We start from the raw sequence: 18,551 nt of genomic DNA on the forward strand, positions 1-18,551 counted from the left end.
CTTTATAAGCACCGCGGAGGAGATCGCGGCCGGCGAGCTCGCGCACGCCGCCCGGCGCCAACGGGAGGCCGGAAATAGCTCCAAGCCGAGCGGATTGGCACTTTATAAGCACCGCGGAGGAGATCGCGGCCGGCGAGCTCGCGCACGCCGCCCGGCACCAACGGGAGGCCGGAAATAGCTCCAAGCCGAGCGGATCGGCACTTTATAAGCACCGCGCAGGAGATCGCGGCGCCTCATTGGACTTCCAGCGGGCCGCGCACTCGCGCACGCCGCCCGGTTCAAATTTTCTAAGTGCAACACACAATGAGATGCATGAGAAACGGCCTTGGTTACCATCACATTTGAAGCGATGAATACGAAGTTAAATTTTATGACTCGGTGTATAAGTCGAGGTCGATTTTTTTCGGTCGATTTTGGATCGAAAAAGGTCGACCAATACACCGGCAAATACGGTATATATATATATATATATATATATATATAGATTATATTAGATCAGGACGCTCAAACTGTGTCAAAGACAAATTTACTGCCGCCTGATCTTTCCTCCTCACAGGTCGACAACCCCATCAATCCAGGAGACTGGGTCTACATCAAGGTCATCAAAAGAAAGAACTGGGCCAGCCACGACGGGAGGGACCATTCCAAGTCTTGCTGACTACTGCAGTGAAGATCGCTGTACGGCCCAGTTGGATTCACCTCAGCCATTGCAAGTTGCAGAGGGTGCTGGACCCCTAATTCGGAGTGGTGGGGCGTCTCGATGATGGTGAAGTGAACAACGATCCCCACTCCGCTAGGCGAGGGGATGTCCCGGTGTATCCTACTAGCAATGGGGATCCATATGCCAGATGGATCCTCTGCTGCGTTGTGTTTGGAGCGTGCTATGGTCTATGGACTCATCTGAACAGACCAAATGACAATGTTGAGCGTGGAAAACGATGGTCACATGATGAGAACTTATAGGACTGGTCATGGGACCCCAGAAACCCATACGAAACCAACACTTGGTACTGGTATGTGAAGGTCACTGTGAGAGCTCACACACAGGAGGGACATTACGTGTGTTCGAAACTCCCCTCTTCCTCCACACAAGGTCACTTGGAGGCCAGAGCAATGAATGTCATTGAAGCGAAATGTATGGCATCCATGGGAGGAGTTGGATATCAACACCGAGCTGTCACAATCAGTGATGCCGACCCATCCCGCTCTGGACTTGCAGACGGTGCCTATGATGAGCTCTTCTGGGCAAATCTCAATGTGACTGTTTGAGGATGAACAATACCACAAGTGGCCTACACAGAGAGACCAGCTGGAGTGAATTACACATGTTACATCCAAGGTAACGGGACCCACAAATGCATTAACGACGACTGCTCTCCAGGAGGAAACTGGATGGGAGCTTTGGACATCACCGCTGTGTGCTAGGATGAGAGAGCCGTTTTCAAGGTAAGGGCTCTACTACCAACATGGCTGCACCATCGGACGGGACCTATACTTCATCCAGAGGTTCAGAAGCACTGCCTCACCTGCATCCTATGAGTGCACGTGCCTGTTCAGAACGAATCGTGGTTTTGTGGTCACAAGAGTTGTCCGATGCTGCCTGCCAACTGGACACAAGTGTGTGCACCAGTGTGAGTGACAGACCACACCTACAGACTAGAACATCATCAGCTGACGAAAACACAAGCACATATACAACTTCTTAGACGTGACAGATGTGATAATGATAATGAAACGTGGATTGCGTAGATGCTGTTCTGCTGAGCATGTTTTACAGAAACTTGTTGATTTGACCATCAAAAATGCTTCGCAAGTAATGGATACAATGATGTATTGTTTTTTTTTTATTGATAGCATTCTGGTCGCCTAAGGCCGTGTGAGACTTTTCCTGCTAAATAATATCTGTCCAGCAGGTTTTTCGCTTAAGCAATGAGTTTGATCTGGGGTATTGAGGGACAACCTCATCTTCACTGGAAATTGTTACTATCATTGTTTGTTTTTTCTTTTTACAATTATTTTTTCTTCGTTATATTTTCTTGCTTGCCTTTGTTGTTTGGGGTGGCATAATCATATGATAAAAAGGAGGGAGATGTCAGGGTTTTCCAGATTATCTTTATCGTATGATTATGTTGGAATGCAACCTGTAATAAATAACCTAGCTTGTCCCATCCTACACAAAGTCGTAAAACACCCCTTGCTATGTTTTGACTAGAGGTCAAGGGCTTTCTCTATTCAGTCCACTCTTACCCCCACTCTGTTTTTCTTAATAAATATGCTTTTGCAGGAGGGAGTCAGACCTCCATTCGATCATCGCTGTAAGTTGGAGTGAGCACAACTCTAACAATACCCGTTCCACTCTTTCTATGTCACACACACATTTGGTTGAACTGGAGAAAGTTATCTGGCATTCAGAATTTGAAGCCACAAAAAACAACTTTACAGATTTGCACAAACGGTAGTATTTATGCATTAATAGCGGCAGAGGCACGTACTCTACGTGTTACATACAGTCCTCTGATTGTTTTTTTGCCCCGATCTACGTAAAACTTAATGTCCTCTGATTGGTTCATCGGGTCTTCACATTACGCCTGTATAATACGGAAGTCACACAAAACAATTTTACAGATTTTGGAGTCCACAAAAAAGGCGCTCCTTATTAAAAGGCGTACCTTCGTTTTTTGAGAAAATCAAAGGCTTTTAAGTGTGCCTTAAGGTCCAGAAAATACCGCAATTTTAATTCGTCTTTTCTCATATACAAGCTTTTTGTTTTAATTTTCTCAATCAACCAGGTCATGAGACACATGACACAACACATCTATTGACGCTAAAAAAAAACATATTGACAGAAAGCAAATAACATGTAGTGTTTCTCAACCATAGACAATAATCAGAAAATAATAATCTAAATTGTTGTGTTACTTGACTGAGGGATGACTTCACATTGGGTGCAGCTGGACAGCCCGACAGGATGGTCAAAGTAAGTGTACTGCACTTTTGCACAGTAGCGCTCTCCCTCCTTTAAATTGTTAATGGACACAGAGGACACAGCATCTTCATATATCTGTTGAAAAGTAGAAATTTCTATGGTAGTTATTATTATCTATGATGAAATAAACCAATATTGTTCAAGATCCCAGTTGATAGTCAGTGACCACCAATCATTATTCATGGTTAGCACCATGTTTGCATTTTTTTGTCATGCTACCACCTTTCCCTTTATTTTAGGCATTCATACTAATTTGTCTTAAAGTCTCTTACCTCCAAGTGTTCTCCCTCTTTTCCAAAGTAAATCCTATGTTTTATGTGGTCACCTTCCAGAGCAATCCCATTTTTTCTACTTAAATAAACAGTGAAGAAACCAGGCCGTGCACTCAGGCGAACTTCAGGACTACAGGGGGTACCTGTAGGAGAAGAAAAAAACAGACAAACAAAACAAGACTGATCATCTGCTGCTTGGACTTCAGAATTGATTCTATATATCAAACACAAACAGTACAAAAAGCCAAGCAAATGTTTGACGCAAACTGATTCACACTTTCATATGTTTTGTTCGTTTTGGCCCCAGTTCTTTTATGTACAAACTGGATTCGGTTGAAGTTGGGAAATTGTGTAAAATGTAAATAAATAAAAAAAAATACAATGATTTGAAAATCCTTTTCAACCTACGTATATTCAATTGAATACACTACAAAGACAACATATTTAATGCTCAAACTCATGAACTTTATTTTATTTTTCAAATAATAATTAACTTAGAATTTCATGGCTGCAACACGTGCAGTAGAAGTTGGGAAAGGGCATGTTTACCACTTCGTTACATCACCTTTCTTTTTAATAACACTCAATAAACGTTTTGGAAGAGAGGAGACTAATTCTCTTAGCTTCTCATGTGGAATTCTTTAACATTCTTGCTTGATGAATCGCTTCAGTTGTTCAACAGTCCCAGGGGTCTTCCCTGTCGTATTTTACACTTCATAATGCGCCACACATTTTCAATGGGAGACAGGTCTGGACTGCAAGCGGGCCATGGGAGAACCTGGACTCTTTTCCTTCGAAGCCACGCTGTTGTAACACGTGCAGAATGTGGCTTGGCATTATTTTGCTGAAATAAGCAGTGGCGTCCATGAAAAAGACGTCGCTTGGACGACAGCATATGTTGCTCCAAAATCTGTATGTACTTTTCAGCATTTATGTTGCCTTCACAGAAATGTAAGTCACCTATGCCATGGGAACTAATGCACCCCCACACCATCACAGATGTTGGCCATTGAACTTTGCGTTGATAACAGTCCGGATGGTCCGCTTCCTCTTTGGTCCAGACGACACAACGTTCAGTGTTTCCAAAAACAATTTGAAAAGTGGACTCATCAGACCACAAAACACTTTTTCATTGTGCATCAGTCCATTTTACATGAGCTCGGGCCCAGAGAACCCGTCGGCATTTCTCGATGTTGTTCATAAACGGCTTTGGCTTTGCATGGTAGAGTTTTAACCCGCACTTACTGATGTAGTGATAAACTGTATTTACTGACAGTGGTTTTCTGAAGTTTTCCTGAGCCCATTTGGTGATATCCTTTACACACTCATGTCGGTTTTTAAGGCAGTGCCATCGGAGGGATCGAAGGTCACGGTCATTCAGTCTTGGTTTCCGGCCGTGGCGCTTACGTGCAGTGATTTCACCAGATTCTCTGAACCTTTTGATGATATTATGGACCGTAGATGTTGAAAACCCTAAATTCCTTGCAATTTTGCTTTGAGAAATGTTTTCTTAAACTGTTCAACTATTTTCTCACGCAGTTGTGGACTAAGTGGTGAACCTCGCCCCATCCTTGCTTGTGAATGACTGAGCATGTTTGGGGAGGCTCCTTTTATATCCAATCATGGTACCCAATTATCCTGATCACATGTGGGATGTTCCAAATAGGTGTTTGATGAGTTTTTCTCAGCTTTCTCTGTATTTTTTGCCACCTTTCCCAACTTCTACTGGAAGTGTTGCAGCCATGAAATTCGAAGTTAATTATTATTTGGCAAAAAACAATTAAGTTTATCAATTTGAACATTAAATATGTTCTCTTTATAGTGTATTCAATTGAATAGGGGATGAGAAGGATTTTCAAATTGTTGTATTTTGGATTTATTTACATTTTACATAATTTCCCAACTTGAACCAAATCCGGTTTGTACACTGAGGTCCGAATTCATTAAGAACTGTGTCACTTTTTGTGTGGCGCTAACTGGTAAAAATGGAGCAAACAGATAGCATCCAACCCCAACCTTTTTAGCACCAAGGACCGGATCATTGGCAGACTCTGACGGACCTCATTACCAGGCCTCTTTCAGCAGGTCTACAGTTGGGGGTGGGGTGACATGTTTGTCCTTTGTGCTCATGCTCAGTTGCCTCAGTTGTTGGCAGACAGTCATGGAATAAAGACGTGTTCCTCCCTTCTGCTATAAGACAATATTTTCACGGGTCGGGTTTTAAGGTGTGGTGGATAAATACAACAAAATAAAATGATACGACCGGTATAAAAACAATGGTATTGTGGTGTCAAAGGAAAAGAGACGCAGAAGGTATGCTGCAAAATACTTTACTGAACATACTCACAAAACATGAAATGGGAAGAACAACAAGGAAAGTGCGTTACCACATAAACACCATATTTCAAACATTCCCTTCATCCCTTAGTTCCATGAAGGAATTCTGTATGAGAACACCACAGTATAATAGAATAATAAACGTGAATCCACTGTGCTCCTATGCAACTTTATAGCAGCATCCTCATACGTACCATCGCGCCAACAATATAAGTAATGAGTAAGAAAGGTTATGTTATGTTCCCGTCATCAAGGTGTGGGAGAGAATTCGGTCAATTTTTCAAAATACAGTCAAACCTCGGTTTTCGAACGTCCCGGTTCTCGAACAAATAGGAATTCGAACGAAAAATACGAGATTTTTTTTGCCTCGGTTGTCGAACAAAATTCGGAGGTCGAACCTCGTGAGATGAGCCGAAAGGACCCGAGAAAACCCGACCGCGCGGCCCGTATGCCGACTGACTCCGTTCATTATTGTATTTTCGTTGCTTTGGGGATTGTATTAACCCCTAATCATGCCTCTAAAGAAAGCAAGTGGGAACAGTAAAGCCATCCTAAAACACAAAGACGCTTTTAAAGCAATGCGATAGTGAGCGCCCGGCGCGCTGCGGTTGCGCGATCAGACCAAATTCTTCTAAGGTTTTGGGGTGTGCAAAGATTGCCAACAGTGAGTTGGCGCAAAATTAGCGCGACTCAGTGGGCGCCAGTGCCAGAGTAATGCGAGGGAACATTCCAACAAATACAAAACATCTGTCCCTCTATCATCTATCGCAGGGGTCGGGAACCTTTTTGGCGGACAAAGACATACATGCCCATTTTTTACAAATAATTTCCCGTGAGAGCCATACCATTTAAAAAAAACGATAGGCAAGATACAATTAAATGCAAGTATTTTAATTAAGACCAATGATTTTCTGAGTGTACTAATGTATTATTTTTAATAACGTCACCAAAAGAGCCATATCTGGCTCGCGAGCCATAGGTTCCCGACACCTGATCTATCGTCATCGCCATCATCAACACACATGGAGTACAGCTGCAGCACAAAAACGGAAACAGGAATTGTATTGGAACAGAATGGCTACTTGTGAACAGACCCGTCACCAGACCTCAGTCTTTAGGGGGGGCACAAGAAATGCATGGGGGGCCCAATTATTATTACCCTATAAAACAACTGCATGTGTGCATACATGCATGGCTCGAATGCATCAATGCAAACACACCACATGCTTCTAAGATGCTTTGCGGTACGATCAGCGGTTACACATTAGATTCAAATGATGGATTGAATTGTTGAATTGGTTGGTCCAAGACTCATGATTTATAAGTCAAGGATTCCGATTCAGGAAAATATATATTTTATATTTGAGAGGGGAAGCAAGGCATTAAGACATTAAAAGCAGAGCAGAGGAGAAGGGATTGAGATAATGAACAAATATATAAAATATAATATATTTTGGGGGATTTAGTTTGAGGGACACAACATTCATTTGAGGGGCCAGACTTCCTCTTGCCCCGGTGAAGTTTAAGGCCAGGAATATTGTTAATTTATGTAAACAGAGTAACAACACATCAAAGCCAAAGAAGGCTCAGAAGACTTTTGATATTTGAACACCTGCAAATAAGCAGGAGCTACACGTGACCAGTGGCTGGTGTCAAATACTGGAACAGAAATCTCTTGTATTATGTCTACAATACAGGCTGGTGCCTGTGATGCTGATGTGTGCAAATGTTGTCACAAAAACTCTTCAACACTGTTGTCAAACGCCGATACCGATTGCCTCCTAGTAATTACTATTAGCATTACGAGCATTAAAGATAAAGAACTGGGACGAAATATGTATAACAAACCTAAGAGTCATCAATCAACACACCTTTTTCAGCTGTGGTGTAAGTTTTACAAGACAATTTGTTTCAACAAACATAATTAGATTACCTTTTTAATAACTAACATGCACACAACTAACAACTTTTCTTTTTGGACCATGAAATAATTATGTACATTATGGGAGAATCAACCAGTCACTCATGTGCCAAGTCACGTTTTTTATAATAGGAAGGTGCCAAGTCACGTTTTCAGCACATTGACGTCTAAAGAGATGTTTGTATTTTCAGTCAGAAAACTCATTCATTTAAAAAGTAATGATGATGAGTACGTGAGCGTGCAAATTGCAGGGAGTACGTGGAAGCATACAATGATCTATTAGCCTGACTTTTTCCTGTGTCTTCTCGGGGTATTTTTAAGCAAGTGTAGAAAATAGGAACCAATTTTCCCTTCCCTAAGCAAAGCTAGAAGGTCAAGAATAAAGTGGCATTTAGTTTTTGTTATAATAGTTTGAAAAACCCCAAATAAAATTGGTGTTTTGGTTTTCTGTCGGGTTTACGCAGAGTAATAGGGCAAAACGTGTGACTTTTGGGATAGTCCGGCACGCATTATATGCTTTTACATTGATTCCTATGGGAATCGTTGCTTCTACTTGCAAACGTTTTTACTCACAAACCCAATCGTGGAACCAATTCAGTTCGTAAGTGGAAGTACCACTGTAGTATTAAGGTTGGTTGTACAGTACACAGTAAACAGTGTTTCTACTGAAAAATGGAAAAAAGATCAAATTCAAAGAAACAGCTGGAGAGGCAACTGGCTGTGTGAAGCAGAGGTACAACGGTACAACTAATGCAGGAAATCTCCGAATTTTGATATGCTGCATTGAGTCAGCTTTATATTTTGAGTGTTTTTGTATTGCATTTTTGAATAGTGCACCTGGCATTATTAGTTTGGTGATGTACTTGACCTTTTTTCTTTTGAATTTCATTTTGTGGATTTTAAATCTTCTCATCTTGGTTTATTCACCTGATTAGTCATGCATTACAATTTTGTTATGTCCTACAATAAAAAAATCTTTGTTTAGGGGACCTTTATCAGACATGAGATGATATCACGATATCAGGACTCCGTCTGTCAATCTCTGTCAATATCATGTTGGTGTGTGACATGATAATGTCACACAATAAATTTGGCTGAGCAGAGGTGCGTGTGTAAGAGGAAGGGATGGGGTGATGTTCATGTGTGCCCATGCCTATGATGTGGCTCTTTACAATAACACAGTAAAAAATGTGGCTCTTAGTCTCTGACAGGTTGGTCACCCCTGTTTTAAGCTATCAAAATGCAATTGTGAAATTTCATCCATCCATTTTCTGTCCCGCTTGTCCCCACTGAGGTCGCGGGTGTGCTGGAGCCTATCTCAGCAGTCATCGGGCAGCAGGTGGGGGACACCCTGAACTGGTTGCCAGCAAGTCGTAGGGCATACAGAGACGAACAACCATTCGCACTCGCGCTCAATTTAGAGTGCTCAATTGGCCTAGCGTGCATGTTTTTGGGATGTGGGAGGAAAACCCATGCAAGCACAGGGAGAACATGCAAACTCTACACAGGGAGGGCGGAGGTGGAATCGAAACCACAATTTCTGAACTGTGAGGCGGACATGCTAAGTAACTAGTGTTTCGCCCAGGTGCCCCAATTGTGAAATGTATGTTTAAAAATATTTGTACCCTTCATCTTATATCACATATACCGTTACCATGAAGAAATGCAATTTATATCGTTTTACAGATTGTGGGCCATTTTAGCCCAGTTCTACATTAAATATTTGAAACTGAATGTTGAATTTATAGATGAATGTTTACATTTTTTAAACTAAAAAGTGCACGTTAAATATTTTGACGGTAGTAAAATTCTGAGTTAGTAATTCTGAATCAGATTGCAAAATATACTTCTAATTTAGTAGATGTACCTATTTTTTTGTGCACGACATGCTTACCTTGTCTGCTACAGGCTCTGACTAGATCTGAAGTCAGCCCACGCCGTTCTGCTTGAACACCCAGCATAACACAGCCATGCTCTGCCTCGGCTTTGATGGAAGTGACCTTACACGAAGTAAAATTAATCTGCTTGCAGGTTGGGACATCTTTCCAAAGATCAGAGTCAAAGCTGAATTAAAAAAAAAAGAAACAACGGGCAACTCAGACTGTGTTTTTTACAAACTTTAAAACCTATTTTGGAAAAATAATAAATACTGTTCCATTTAAATAAATACCAAAATTTCCCCCCCATACTCCATTTAATGTAATGGCTCATTTAATCTTGGATCAATTTCAAAATCCTGCTACGCAGCCATAAATGCATTTATGGACCTGCACGGACCTACCACCCATGACTCATCATGTTAGAGTCCATCACCGACAGACACACTCAGATCTACGGAGGTGGTACCCCATACCTGGACTTCAGAGCATATTTACCGTATTTACCTTGTTCCTTACGTTCCGTCTCGTAACCTTCGTTTGCAAAACGCTAGTCTTTCACTGACACCGAGGGTCAAGAAAATGTCTGCAGGGTCTAGAGCATTTTCTATTCGGGCTGCAGAGCTTTGGAATGCCCTACCAATGGATATTAGAACTGTTACCTCAGTAGAAACATTTAAGACACGTTATAAATGTGTCTACATTTATATGATATGGCCTTTAACTAATAACCTGTAGTGGTCGATTCGGCTGGAGTTTCTTTTCGCTTCCTCTCCCCATCCCCCCTCCTCCCACCCCTTTCCGGCTGGGGAGGTGGTTAGGTGACACCCAAGCTGACAGCGGCTATCTGGATTCTCGTGGACCAATTCAGGATGAAGGAACTGCAGCTTACCCTCCTTGAAGACACTGCCAGGACAATCGAGGGCACCTCCGGCAGCTCTTCGCTTTGACTTGGACATCCACTTTTTCATTGATTTTCATATACGTATTTTATGTGCCCTCTCTGCATCCATTGCAGCCTGGCGATCCTGAAAGGAGGATCCTTCCATCTGTGGTCTCTTCTCAAGGTTTCTCATTTTTCCTCTGGTAGGTTTTTTTTTTTAGTTTTTCCTTACCCTTTTGGGAGCTTAAGATCAGGGGATGCTTTGAGAATAATTGTCAATTGTTTGTCTATGTGAAGCCCTTTGAGACTGCTTGTGATTTAGGGCTATACAAATAAACTTGACTTGAGTTTTCCACACCACAAGGCACTTCAGGTTAAAAGGTGCAGACTCAATTTGGGGGCTTTTCTGTACTGATGTCTGATGTGTCAAATCAAGCAGACTCTGCCCAAAAAATGGGTGTCAGTAAGTCCACCGCCACTCTGTTCCAAAATACCGTTAAAACGTGACTTTTTTTCAGGGGGAACTTGCAGTACTCACATTATTTTATAATACAGTCCAATCACATAAGTGCTAATGATGGGCTCGCTTTACCGTCCCTTTAAATCAGCAATCCCCAACCTTTTTAACAACATAGACCAGATTATTGTCAGACAATATTTTCATGAATCGGCTTTTAAGGTGTGGTGGATAAATACAACAAAATAAAATGATACGACCGTCATAAAAACAATGGTACTGTGGTGCCGAAGGAAAGGTTTAGGATTAGAAACGCAGGAGGTGCGTCGTTAAAGACTTCACTGAACATACACTCCTAAAACGAGGAATCGGAAAAACGATAATGACAGAGTTTTGCCCACTCTACCTTTTAAGCAAGAACCACACGTGAGACAGTTTGGCCGTTTTACGCTTGCAAGCAGAGAAAGCCATCAGCACCCTATGGGGTACAGAAGTGCTTGAAAGCAGTCTGACTTTCACTTCTTGCAAGAGAATATTTATTGAGAGAAAGCAGGGTGGGGGTGAGAGTGAACAGATTTCGAGGTTCACCTCTGCAAACTGGTTAATCAGTGCAGAGTGTCTTCGCACTTTGTTTTACAAGGTTGTGGAAAGAGATACTAGCGGAGCATTTTAGATAACTAACGAAGCAAGAATGTTTCCACATTTATTTGGAAGATTTCAACAAATGAATGTGGAAAGTTTCAACGAGTCAAAGAAAGGTGGAATGTTTTAACAAAGTTAATGATTCCAGTCAACCCTCCAACATACTCGAACAAATAGCTGAAATACGTTAACACAAACACCATGTTCCTAACACTCTTCAATCCTTAGTTCCAAAGGGGAATTTTGAATACGAACACCATTGTATAATATAATAATAAACGTGGATCTACTGTGTATTTTTATGCAACTTTACTAGCAGAGTCCTCGCAAAATCACGCAAACAACACAACATGAGTAATGTTATGTTCAAAGAGAATCCGGTCTATTTTTCAAAACAAAAGCTTGTTCAGACTCAGATAAATAAAACGGAAATAATGCAAGTGATTTAATTTTTCTTGTGTGGCCTGGTACCAAATTATTCATGGACCGTACCGGTCCAGGAGTTGGGGACCACTGCTTTAAATGACCGTTGGGACTTTTTAAACCAAGTACAATCCACTGTACAAAGTCAAGCGATGCAACCATTTTGAAAGAAAAGTAGCCTATGCATACATGAAGCATAACACTTATACACTTATAGTTTAGACCAGCGATTCTTAACCTGGGTTCAATCGAACCCTAGGGGTTCGGTGAGTCGGTCTCAGGGGCTCAGTAGAGCCTCCACTGCGGAGGTCCGAACACACCTGATTTATTGTGTAAATTCGTGATGACGCATATCTCGCAAAGGAAAGAGCAGAAGTTACACTGATTTGCAGGTATGTAATTTGTTGTAAGTTCATGCATTATGTTGTTTTTGTTCTTTGAACAAGGTGATGTTCATGCACGGCTCATTTTGTGCACCAGTAAAAAACATCTATGTCGTGAATTTGAAAAAAAAAAAAAATCAACTAAAGAGGGGTTCGGTGAATGCGCATATGAAACTGGTGGGGTTCGGTACCTCCAACAAGGTTAAGAACCACTGGTTTAGACACTCATACCACATACCTGCTGTACCTCACAGTGTAAGAGACAGTGCTCTCTTCTGAGGCAGAAGTCCATGTCACCTGCCAGTTATCAAACAGGACATCCTGTGGCAGAGCGGGCAGAGTTTCACTGAATACTGTGGAAGATGAGAAATGAAATGTGAGATTTACTAAAATAAACCACCTGATTCAATCCAAAAGGCTCATTTTCGGACTGGAGACCTCAAGTCATTGGGAGGACAGTAGAGCAGTGGATTATGACCAGATTGTACCAGCATGTTGTGTTCGAACATTTTCTGATATTGCTTTTTAATGCTGCTGTCAGACAACACAAATGTAGCCCGATAATGAGCCGACTGACGTGTCTTGACGTGTCGTAGCTCGTGTGGATGGCTGGTGTCTGGGATGGCTAACGACCACTACGACAAAAGTCTGGCATGTCAGAATTTTTATTATGAGTTGACATACTATACAACTATACAACTATATACTATACAACCCACATTGAAATGTCTTGACGTGTCATAGTTCGTGTAGTTTTACTATTAGCCGACAGACGTGTCGGCGATATTGAGTTGTCTTGACGTGTCGTAGCTCGTGTGGATGGCTGGTGTCTGGGATGGCTAACAACCACTACGACAAAAGCCTAGCATGTCAGAATTTTTATTATGAGTTTACATACTATACAACTACATACTATACACAGGGATGAGAATGGCAAATGTGAAAAAACACTGAAAAGTAGCCAGGGGTCTGGGGGACTGACCAGGGGTCTGGGGGGTCCAATGATATAATATTCATTGAAGATTTATTCTTTAATGATATCCTGACAATATCATGACAATAGCGTAACATTAGCCTACATGTAACATCATGTTACTTTCTAAACCCACATGCTCGTAAAAATAAGAGTACCTTTGTGTTTTTTTTGTTTCGACGTGCTCCTTAATGTTCCTAGTGCCGCGACCTCCATAGCTGATCATATCTTGACAGAAAATACACAAAACCTTCCCCGGGACATCGACTTCATGGATATGTTCCATCAGGCATGTGTTTACGGACTGTGTTCCGAGTTGTACAATGACGCAGTTCTCGAGTCATGCCCATCTGAAGCAGTTCTTGATCCCGTTCGGCTTGTCTATTTCCCTGGCACGATCCTCATGCTGGCGAAAACCTTTGCTGAGTAGGCCCTAGATCAGGGGTGGGCAAACATTTTGACTTGCGGGCCGAATTGGGTTCTAAATTTTGACCGGGGGGCCGAACCAGGAGCAGATGGATGTAGTGTTTGGGTGAAGTAATAGAAATGACATGTAACGGTTATTGCATAAAAGGTTTTTACTTTTAGTAGGTAGTAAAGCATGGATATTCAAAAAAAGTTTTTCGAAAACAAATGCATTTATATTAACAGCGTTCAAAAAATATTTCACCCAAAAACTATCAGTGATTCTCATTAAATACGACACTGTTATTATGAATAATAGTTTCCATCACTTCAGCGCTTGCAGGTTAGATTTATGAAATATGATCATCTAATGAGGTGAGATCACATCAAATGGCAAACATTCTGACCTAATACACCATCTTGAAGAATCAGTGAAAGAATACATCTAAATAAAGTAATAGAAATCAATAGTATTGTTGGTCTCCCTTTTTTGCTAGTGCGTCAAAGTCAAAGTCAAAGTCAGCTTTATTGTCAATTTCTCCACATGCCAAAGACACACAAAGACGGTGACAAGAATAAATAATGAATAAATAACACAACAATAAATAAATAAATAAGAGGAGCAGAAAAAAAAGGAGCAAGTGCGCGTACAGCAGACATTCCCGAAAATAGCGCAACAGTGCCGCACGCTACGCAGAAGGTCTGGAGTAAAATTTGTCGTGGTAATTCTTAGGATAGAGCCGAGGTGTCGGTCCGTTAACCTAGATCTGTGACGGGCTTTGTTGATGTTCATGTGGCTGAACGTCTGCTCACACACGTAGGTTGAGCCAAATTGTCCAGTTTTTTTTAACATTCGTCACTCAGTGTCCACCTTTCTTTTCCTTGGGCCACTCATTTTAATGGAAGGATTCCAGGGAAAGGTTTGTTGGTGGCATTAGTGTAAAACTGTATCTGAAAGCTCAGCAAGCGAATTACGAGAATGCTGATGTCACAGCCCACACTCGAAATCCGGCACTGATGAAAATAGAGCGCGGAGTGCACCGGGTCTGTACTACTTAGTACATACACGCACTTGTGAGTGTGCACCGAGCTTTCTGACACGGCTTCCAGGAGTAAATGCGCGGGCGGGCTCTACTGGGGAAACATAGTAATTGCAGGGACAATGACCTCAAAAAAAAGTTTAATACTACAATTTATTCAGGTTTGGCGGGCCGGATTAAATGGCCCCGTGGGCCGGATGTGGCCCGCGGGCCGTAGTTTGCCAATATCTGCCCTAGCTCTATCTGACTAAATAACTCGTTTACAAGTGATAAAAACCTAATCGCAAATTCACATTGTGGTGGTGTAAAGACACTAGTTCTCCGCGTAAGTTAACAAGTGGAAATGATGTGACGAAAGTAGCGCCAAAATGCTGCCAAAAATAAGGCGGATGTTGTCGCATCACTGCTGCCAGTGCTTTACTGAGGCAAGCCGATTTCAGTACTCACAATTTTGCCTTGAGATGTGCCAAAAAAATGCCGTCGCGGCGGGTGGGCGAATGCTCGCGAGTCCCCGAGGCTAACGTTGCCCAGCCGCTTCCATACCCCCCATATATATATATATATATATATATATATATATATATATATATATATATATATATATATATATATATATATATATATTAAAAAAAAAAAATTCTCAACGGATTTACACGATTCACGAAAATGACACTTTTGACGGAAATAAACACGGAAATCCGCTGAGCCGCGGAAAATTCTCACCCCTGTATACAACCCATATTGAGTTGTCTTGACGTGTTAGCTCGTGTAGTTTTATTATTAGCCGACAGACGTGTCGCCGATATTGAGTTGTCTTGACGTGTTGTATCTCGTGTGGATGGCTGGTGTCTGGGATGGCTAACGACCACTACAACAAAAGTCTGGCATGTCAGAATTTCTATTTGTTTTGCCGCAGAGTGACATAAACTACGATGTCCTTCAAGTGGTTTGTGGGCATTGACCAATAGGAATACAGTCCGCTCCTACTTATGATGAGAGATTGAACATGGCGCACAAACAAAATAGCATAAAAAAGAACGGACTAATCTGATCTCAAGCGGGCCACGATATGGAGGAAAGATCTGAGGAACTGTGCCTGAAATGTCCTCAGCTAATAGCTGATTAGCAAATGTGGTATCATTAAATACATTTGTGGCCCCAAGTTCTTTTGGGAGAATAGACAGTCTGTAGTGCCTGTTAAAGGTTTTGATACTGGTTGAATGTGTAAAGGTTTTTTTCAATGTATTAGTACCTTCTGCTGGTGAACGTTAGAAACTACAGTCATTTGCTGATAGACTATTTTCATGGTAGTATGTCTCTTTCTCTCATTGTCTTTTCTGAGTCGTAGAGAAAAGCACACATGCACGTAAAGCCTCAGTTAACATGACTGACAGGTGCTTGTCCTGCTGGACCTGCGCCGATCGAGTGAATGTTGTCGGAAGCACACGACGATTGGACGGCGTCTGGTTGGTGACTGGCATGTAGTGTGACATATCCCAAGGTCAGGTCTGACACCGCGACTGTCGTGAACAACAAAAAAGCTGCGTATGTTGGAAATAATATACTTTTTATCATTGGATTCTATGTAACTACTTTTGTGTGCAAGATTCTCCGCAGTATGTGAGCACCTGGCCTCGTGAAAATGACTTGGGGGCATATGGCAGTCATTAGCCGCGCTATACAATAAGCCCCACAGTTAGCTAGACATGTGCAGATCATGAGATTGTCATGGGACGGCTGAAGCGGACAAAGGTCTTATTTAAGTTGAAGTCATGAGTACGGCACAGCAATGTATTCCCAGAGGCACTAAAGACTACGTCTTTGTTGAGCTAATGGTCATGAGACGTCCATACTGCCCCGTCCATAAGAGTACCCCCTGTGTTCTGTGGTAATGGGATATAACTATGGAATGTTCTTCCTGTCTGGAAACCTATTCGACCATGTACACTTGCCCCTTTGTTTCTCTCTCAATAAAAGGCACGGCTAAATTCGAGCAGAGCGCGTATCTCAGCCACACTTGCTGCGTGTGTTTGGGGCGCGCCCTTCTGCGCAGAAGAAAACGCTAAGCCAAAAGGACCTACCGCCTCTGAGATTGATTTCAGATAAATGTTGTCAACCCAACATTTTTGGGGGCTCGTCCGGGATTTCCTGAAAATCTGCTCGCCGATCCGAAGAGTGTTGAAGACGCCGAATCCGTGCACGCCAGAGGTCACAGGACGCCTGAAGGAAAGCCCTGGGGAACAATGTTCATCCACCAGGCCGGCGTCCGGTTCAGCACCTCTCAGCAGCGATGATTGACGGAAACTTCAAAAGAAATCTCTCAGAGACTCGGTGAGACCTCTTTGTTGGCTGCGTGGTTGGGGTATTTTAGTCCCCAGAAAAAGGTTACCTGGGTAAGGACGGCGGAGTCCTTGTTGTGAATTCCAAGTGATAGGAATTCGGTCTACAGATGGAACTTGTAGACGGAAATACACCTCGTTGTGTTAAGAAAATTCCGCAGTGTGAATGTGTGTGAATGGTAGCACGTATCACTCGCTATTGTGCTGCATGTAACATGGTGGGAAGAAATGGCAAATTTCTGTGGAATTCCTCACCAGAAAACTGGTCAAAGCAGGAATTACCAAAGAAAGTTGTTATTGCACTAAAGAAACATTCCATCTTTAGAAATCCCTATGATTTAAATGTTGAACTAAATTGATTACAATGGGGGGCCGTCAAAGTGTTACTGACAATGTATCAGGGGATGATAGTATACGTTAAATAAGTTACCAAACTTGAGGCCGCAAGTATGATTGTCAGACAATGAAGCTATAGTGCGTAGGCGCACTGTTAGGCGTGGCTCAAGAAGAGGAGCCTGAGGCAGAAGCTCCTTCTGCTCCTATGCAAAACATGCATCTAATTTAAAAGACCTGAACCCCCCCATATAATAGCAAAATATATCATGGTCAGTCAATAAGAACTCCTACCAAACAAGAAGCATGACCAAGGCTGTTAAATTTCCTCAAAGTATAAATGACGCTGATGTATGTGAATGATACAGTTGTCAAACCTTATTGAAAGGCCAGTAATGTGAGAAAAAATAAATAAAAATAGTAAAACCAAAACATCAAATAGAGGAAGACGTTTGCGCAGCATTGTTTGTTGATGTTGTTTGTGCACTGTGTTTTGTTGTGGGCCTTTGTGTTGTCCTTGTGTTCTCTGTGTGTTTATGTGTGTCTATGTGTTAAAATTTTGAAATTGGCTAAAATAGTGTGCAAGGAAAGTTACTAGACTGGGGTCTATTCGATTTGCACTGCAAGAAAAAATAAGATAAAAAAGGAGACATTAAAACTGGAAAATGCAATTTTTGGAGAAATTGGGGTAAATACTAAATAAATATGAATATTCATAATAAAAAATGAATAAATACTTAGGAGATGCAACAGAATGATGTTCGAGCAGAATTGAATCAGTTGAAACATGTAGAACTTAGAGGTGAAATATGAATTTTGTAAAATTTTGCAGAAATTTTAATCAATCTTTTATTCGCCAAGTTTGAGCATGCCATAGCATTACAAAGAAGTAATAATTTAACGTGAAAATATGAATGTTTTAATTTTGCAATTTCGGGAATGTTTAAAAATGTTCCCAGTGTGATTTAAATGGGCTGAATGATGTGAATTTCAAACTGGGACAATGTAAAGGTGAAATGTAGAATTTGCCTGTAAGAATGAGTGGAAGGAAAATTGCCCTAAATTTGCAAATTTTGTGGAAATGAAAAGCTTATGGAATTAATTCAATGCAAGCATCTCTTGAGTGAATTTTTGGAATATGTCAAAATCGGAACGAGTGGGTTGTTTTACCAAGAACCTTGAGATAGGACAGATTCAAATGAGGACTGTGAATTAAAAATGTAGTATGACTGTGTGGACAGCTTGAAGAGAGCTTGAGGAGAGTGAGAACAGTGCATGCG

At 41.6% G+C, this 18,551-nt stretch overlaps 1 protein-coding gene across 13 annotated transcripts in view; it reads right to left on the bottom strand.

The window, feature by feature from the left end:
* LOC125973212 (interleukin-10 receptor subunit beta) overlaps window positions 1–18,551 on the bottom strand; it is a 165,289-nt gene that overhangs the window by 87,519 nt on the left and 59,219 nt on the right. For all 13 annotated transcript variants that reach the window (XR_011087264.1, XM_068651638.1, XM_068651637.1 and 10 more), the window contains exons 2-5: window positions 12,420–12,534; window positions 9,411–9,580; window positions 3,259–3,401; window positions 2,920–3,061 (exon numbers count right to left, since the gene is read on the bottom strand). Coding sequence is in view for 12 of the 13 variants with exons in the window: in XM_068651638.1 (XP_068507739.1) it covers window positions 2,920–3,061; window positions 3,259–3,401; window positions 9,411–9,580; window positions 12,420–12,534 (570 nt within the window). In the remaining variant the exon portion in view is untranslated. The remainder of the gene's footprint in view (window positions 1–2,919; window positions 3,062–3,258; window positions 3,402–9,410; window positions 9,581–12,419; window positions 12,535–18,551) is intronic.

The sequence above is a fragment of the Syngnathus scovelli genome, chromosome 8 (genome assembly GCF_024217435.2).
Source record: "Syngnathus scovelli strain Florida chromosome 8, RoL_Ssco_1.2, whole genome shotgun sequence".
In the NCBI taxonomy this organism is placed as follows: domain Eukaryota; kingdom Metazoa; phylum Chordata; class Actinopteri; order Syngnathiformes; family Syngnathidae; genus Syngnathus; species Syngnathus scovelli.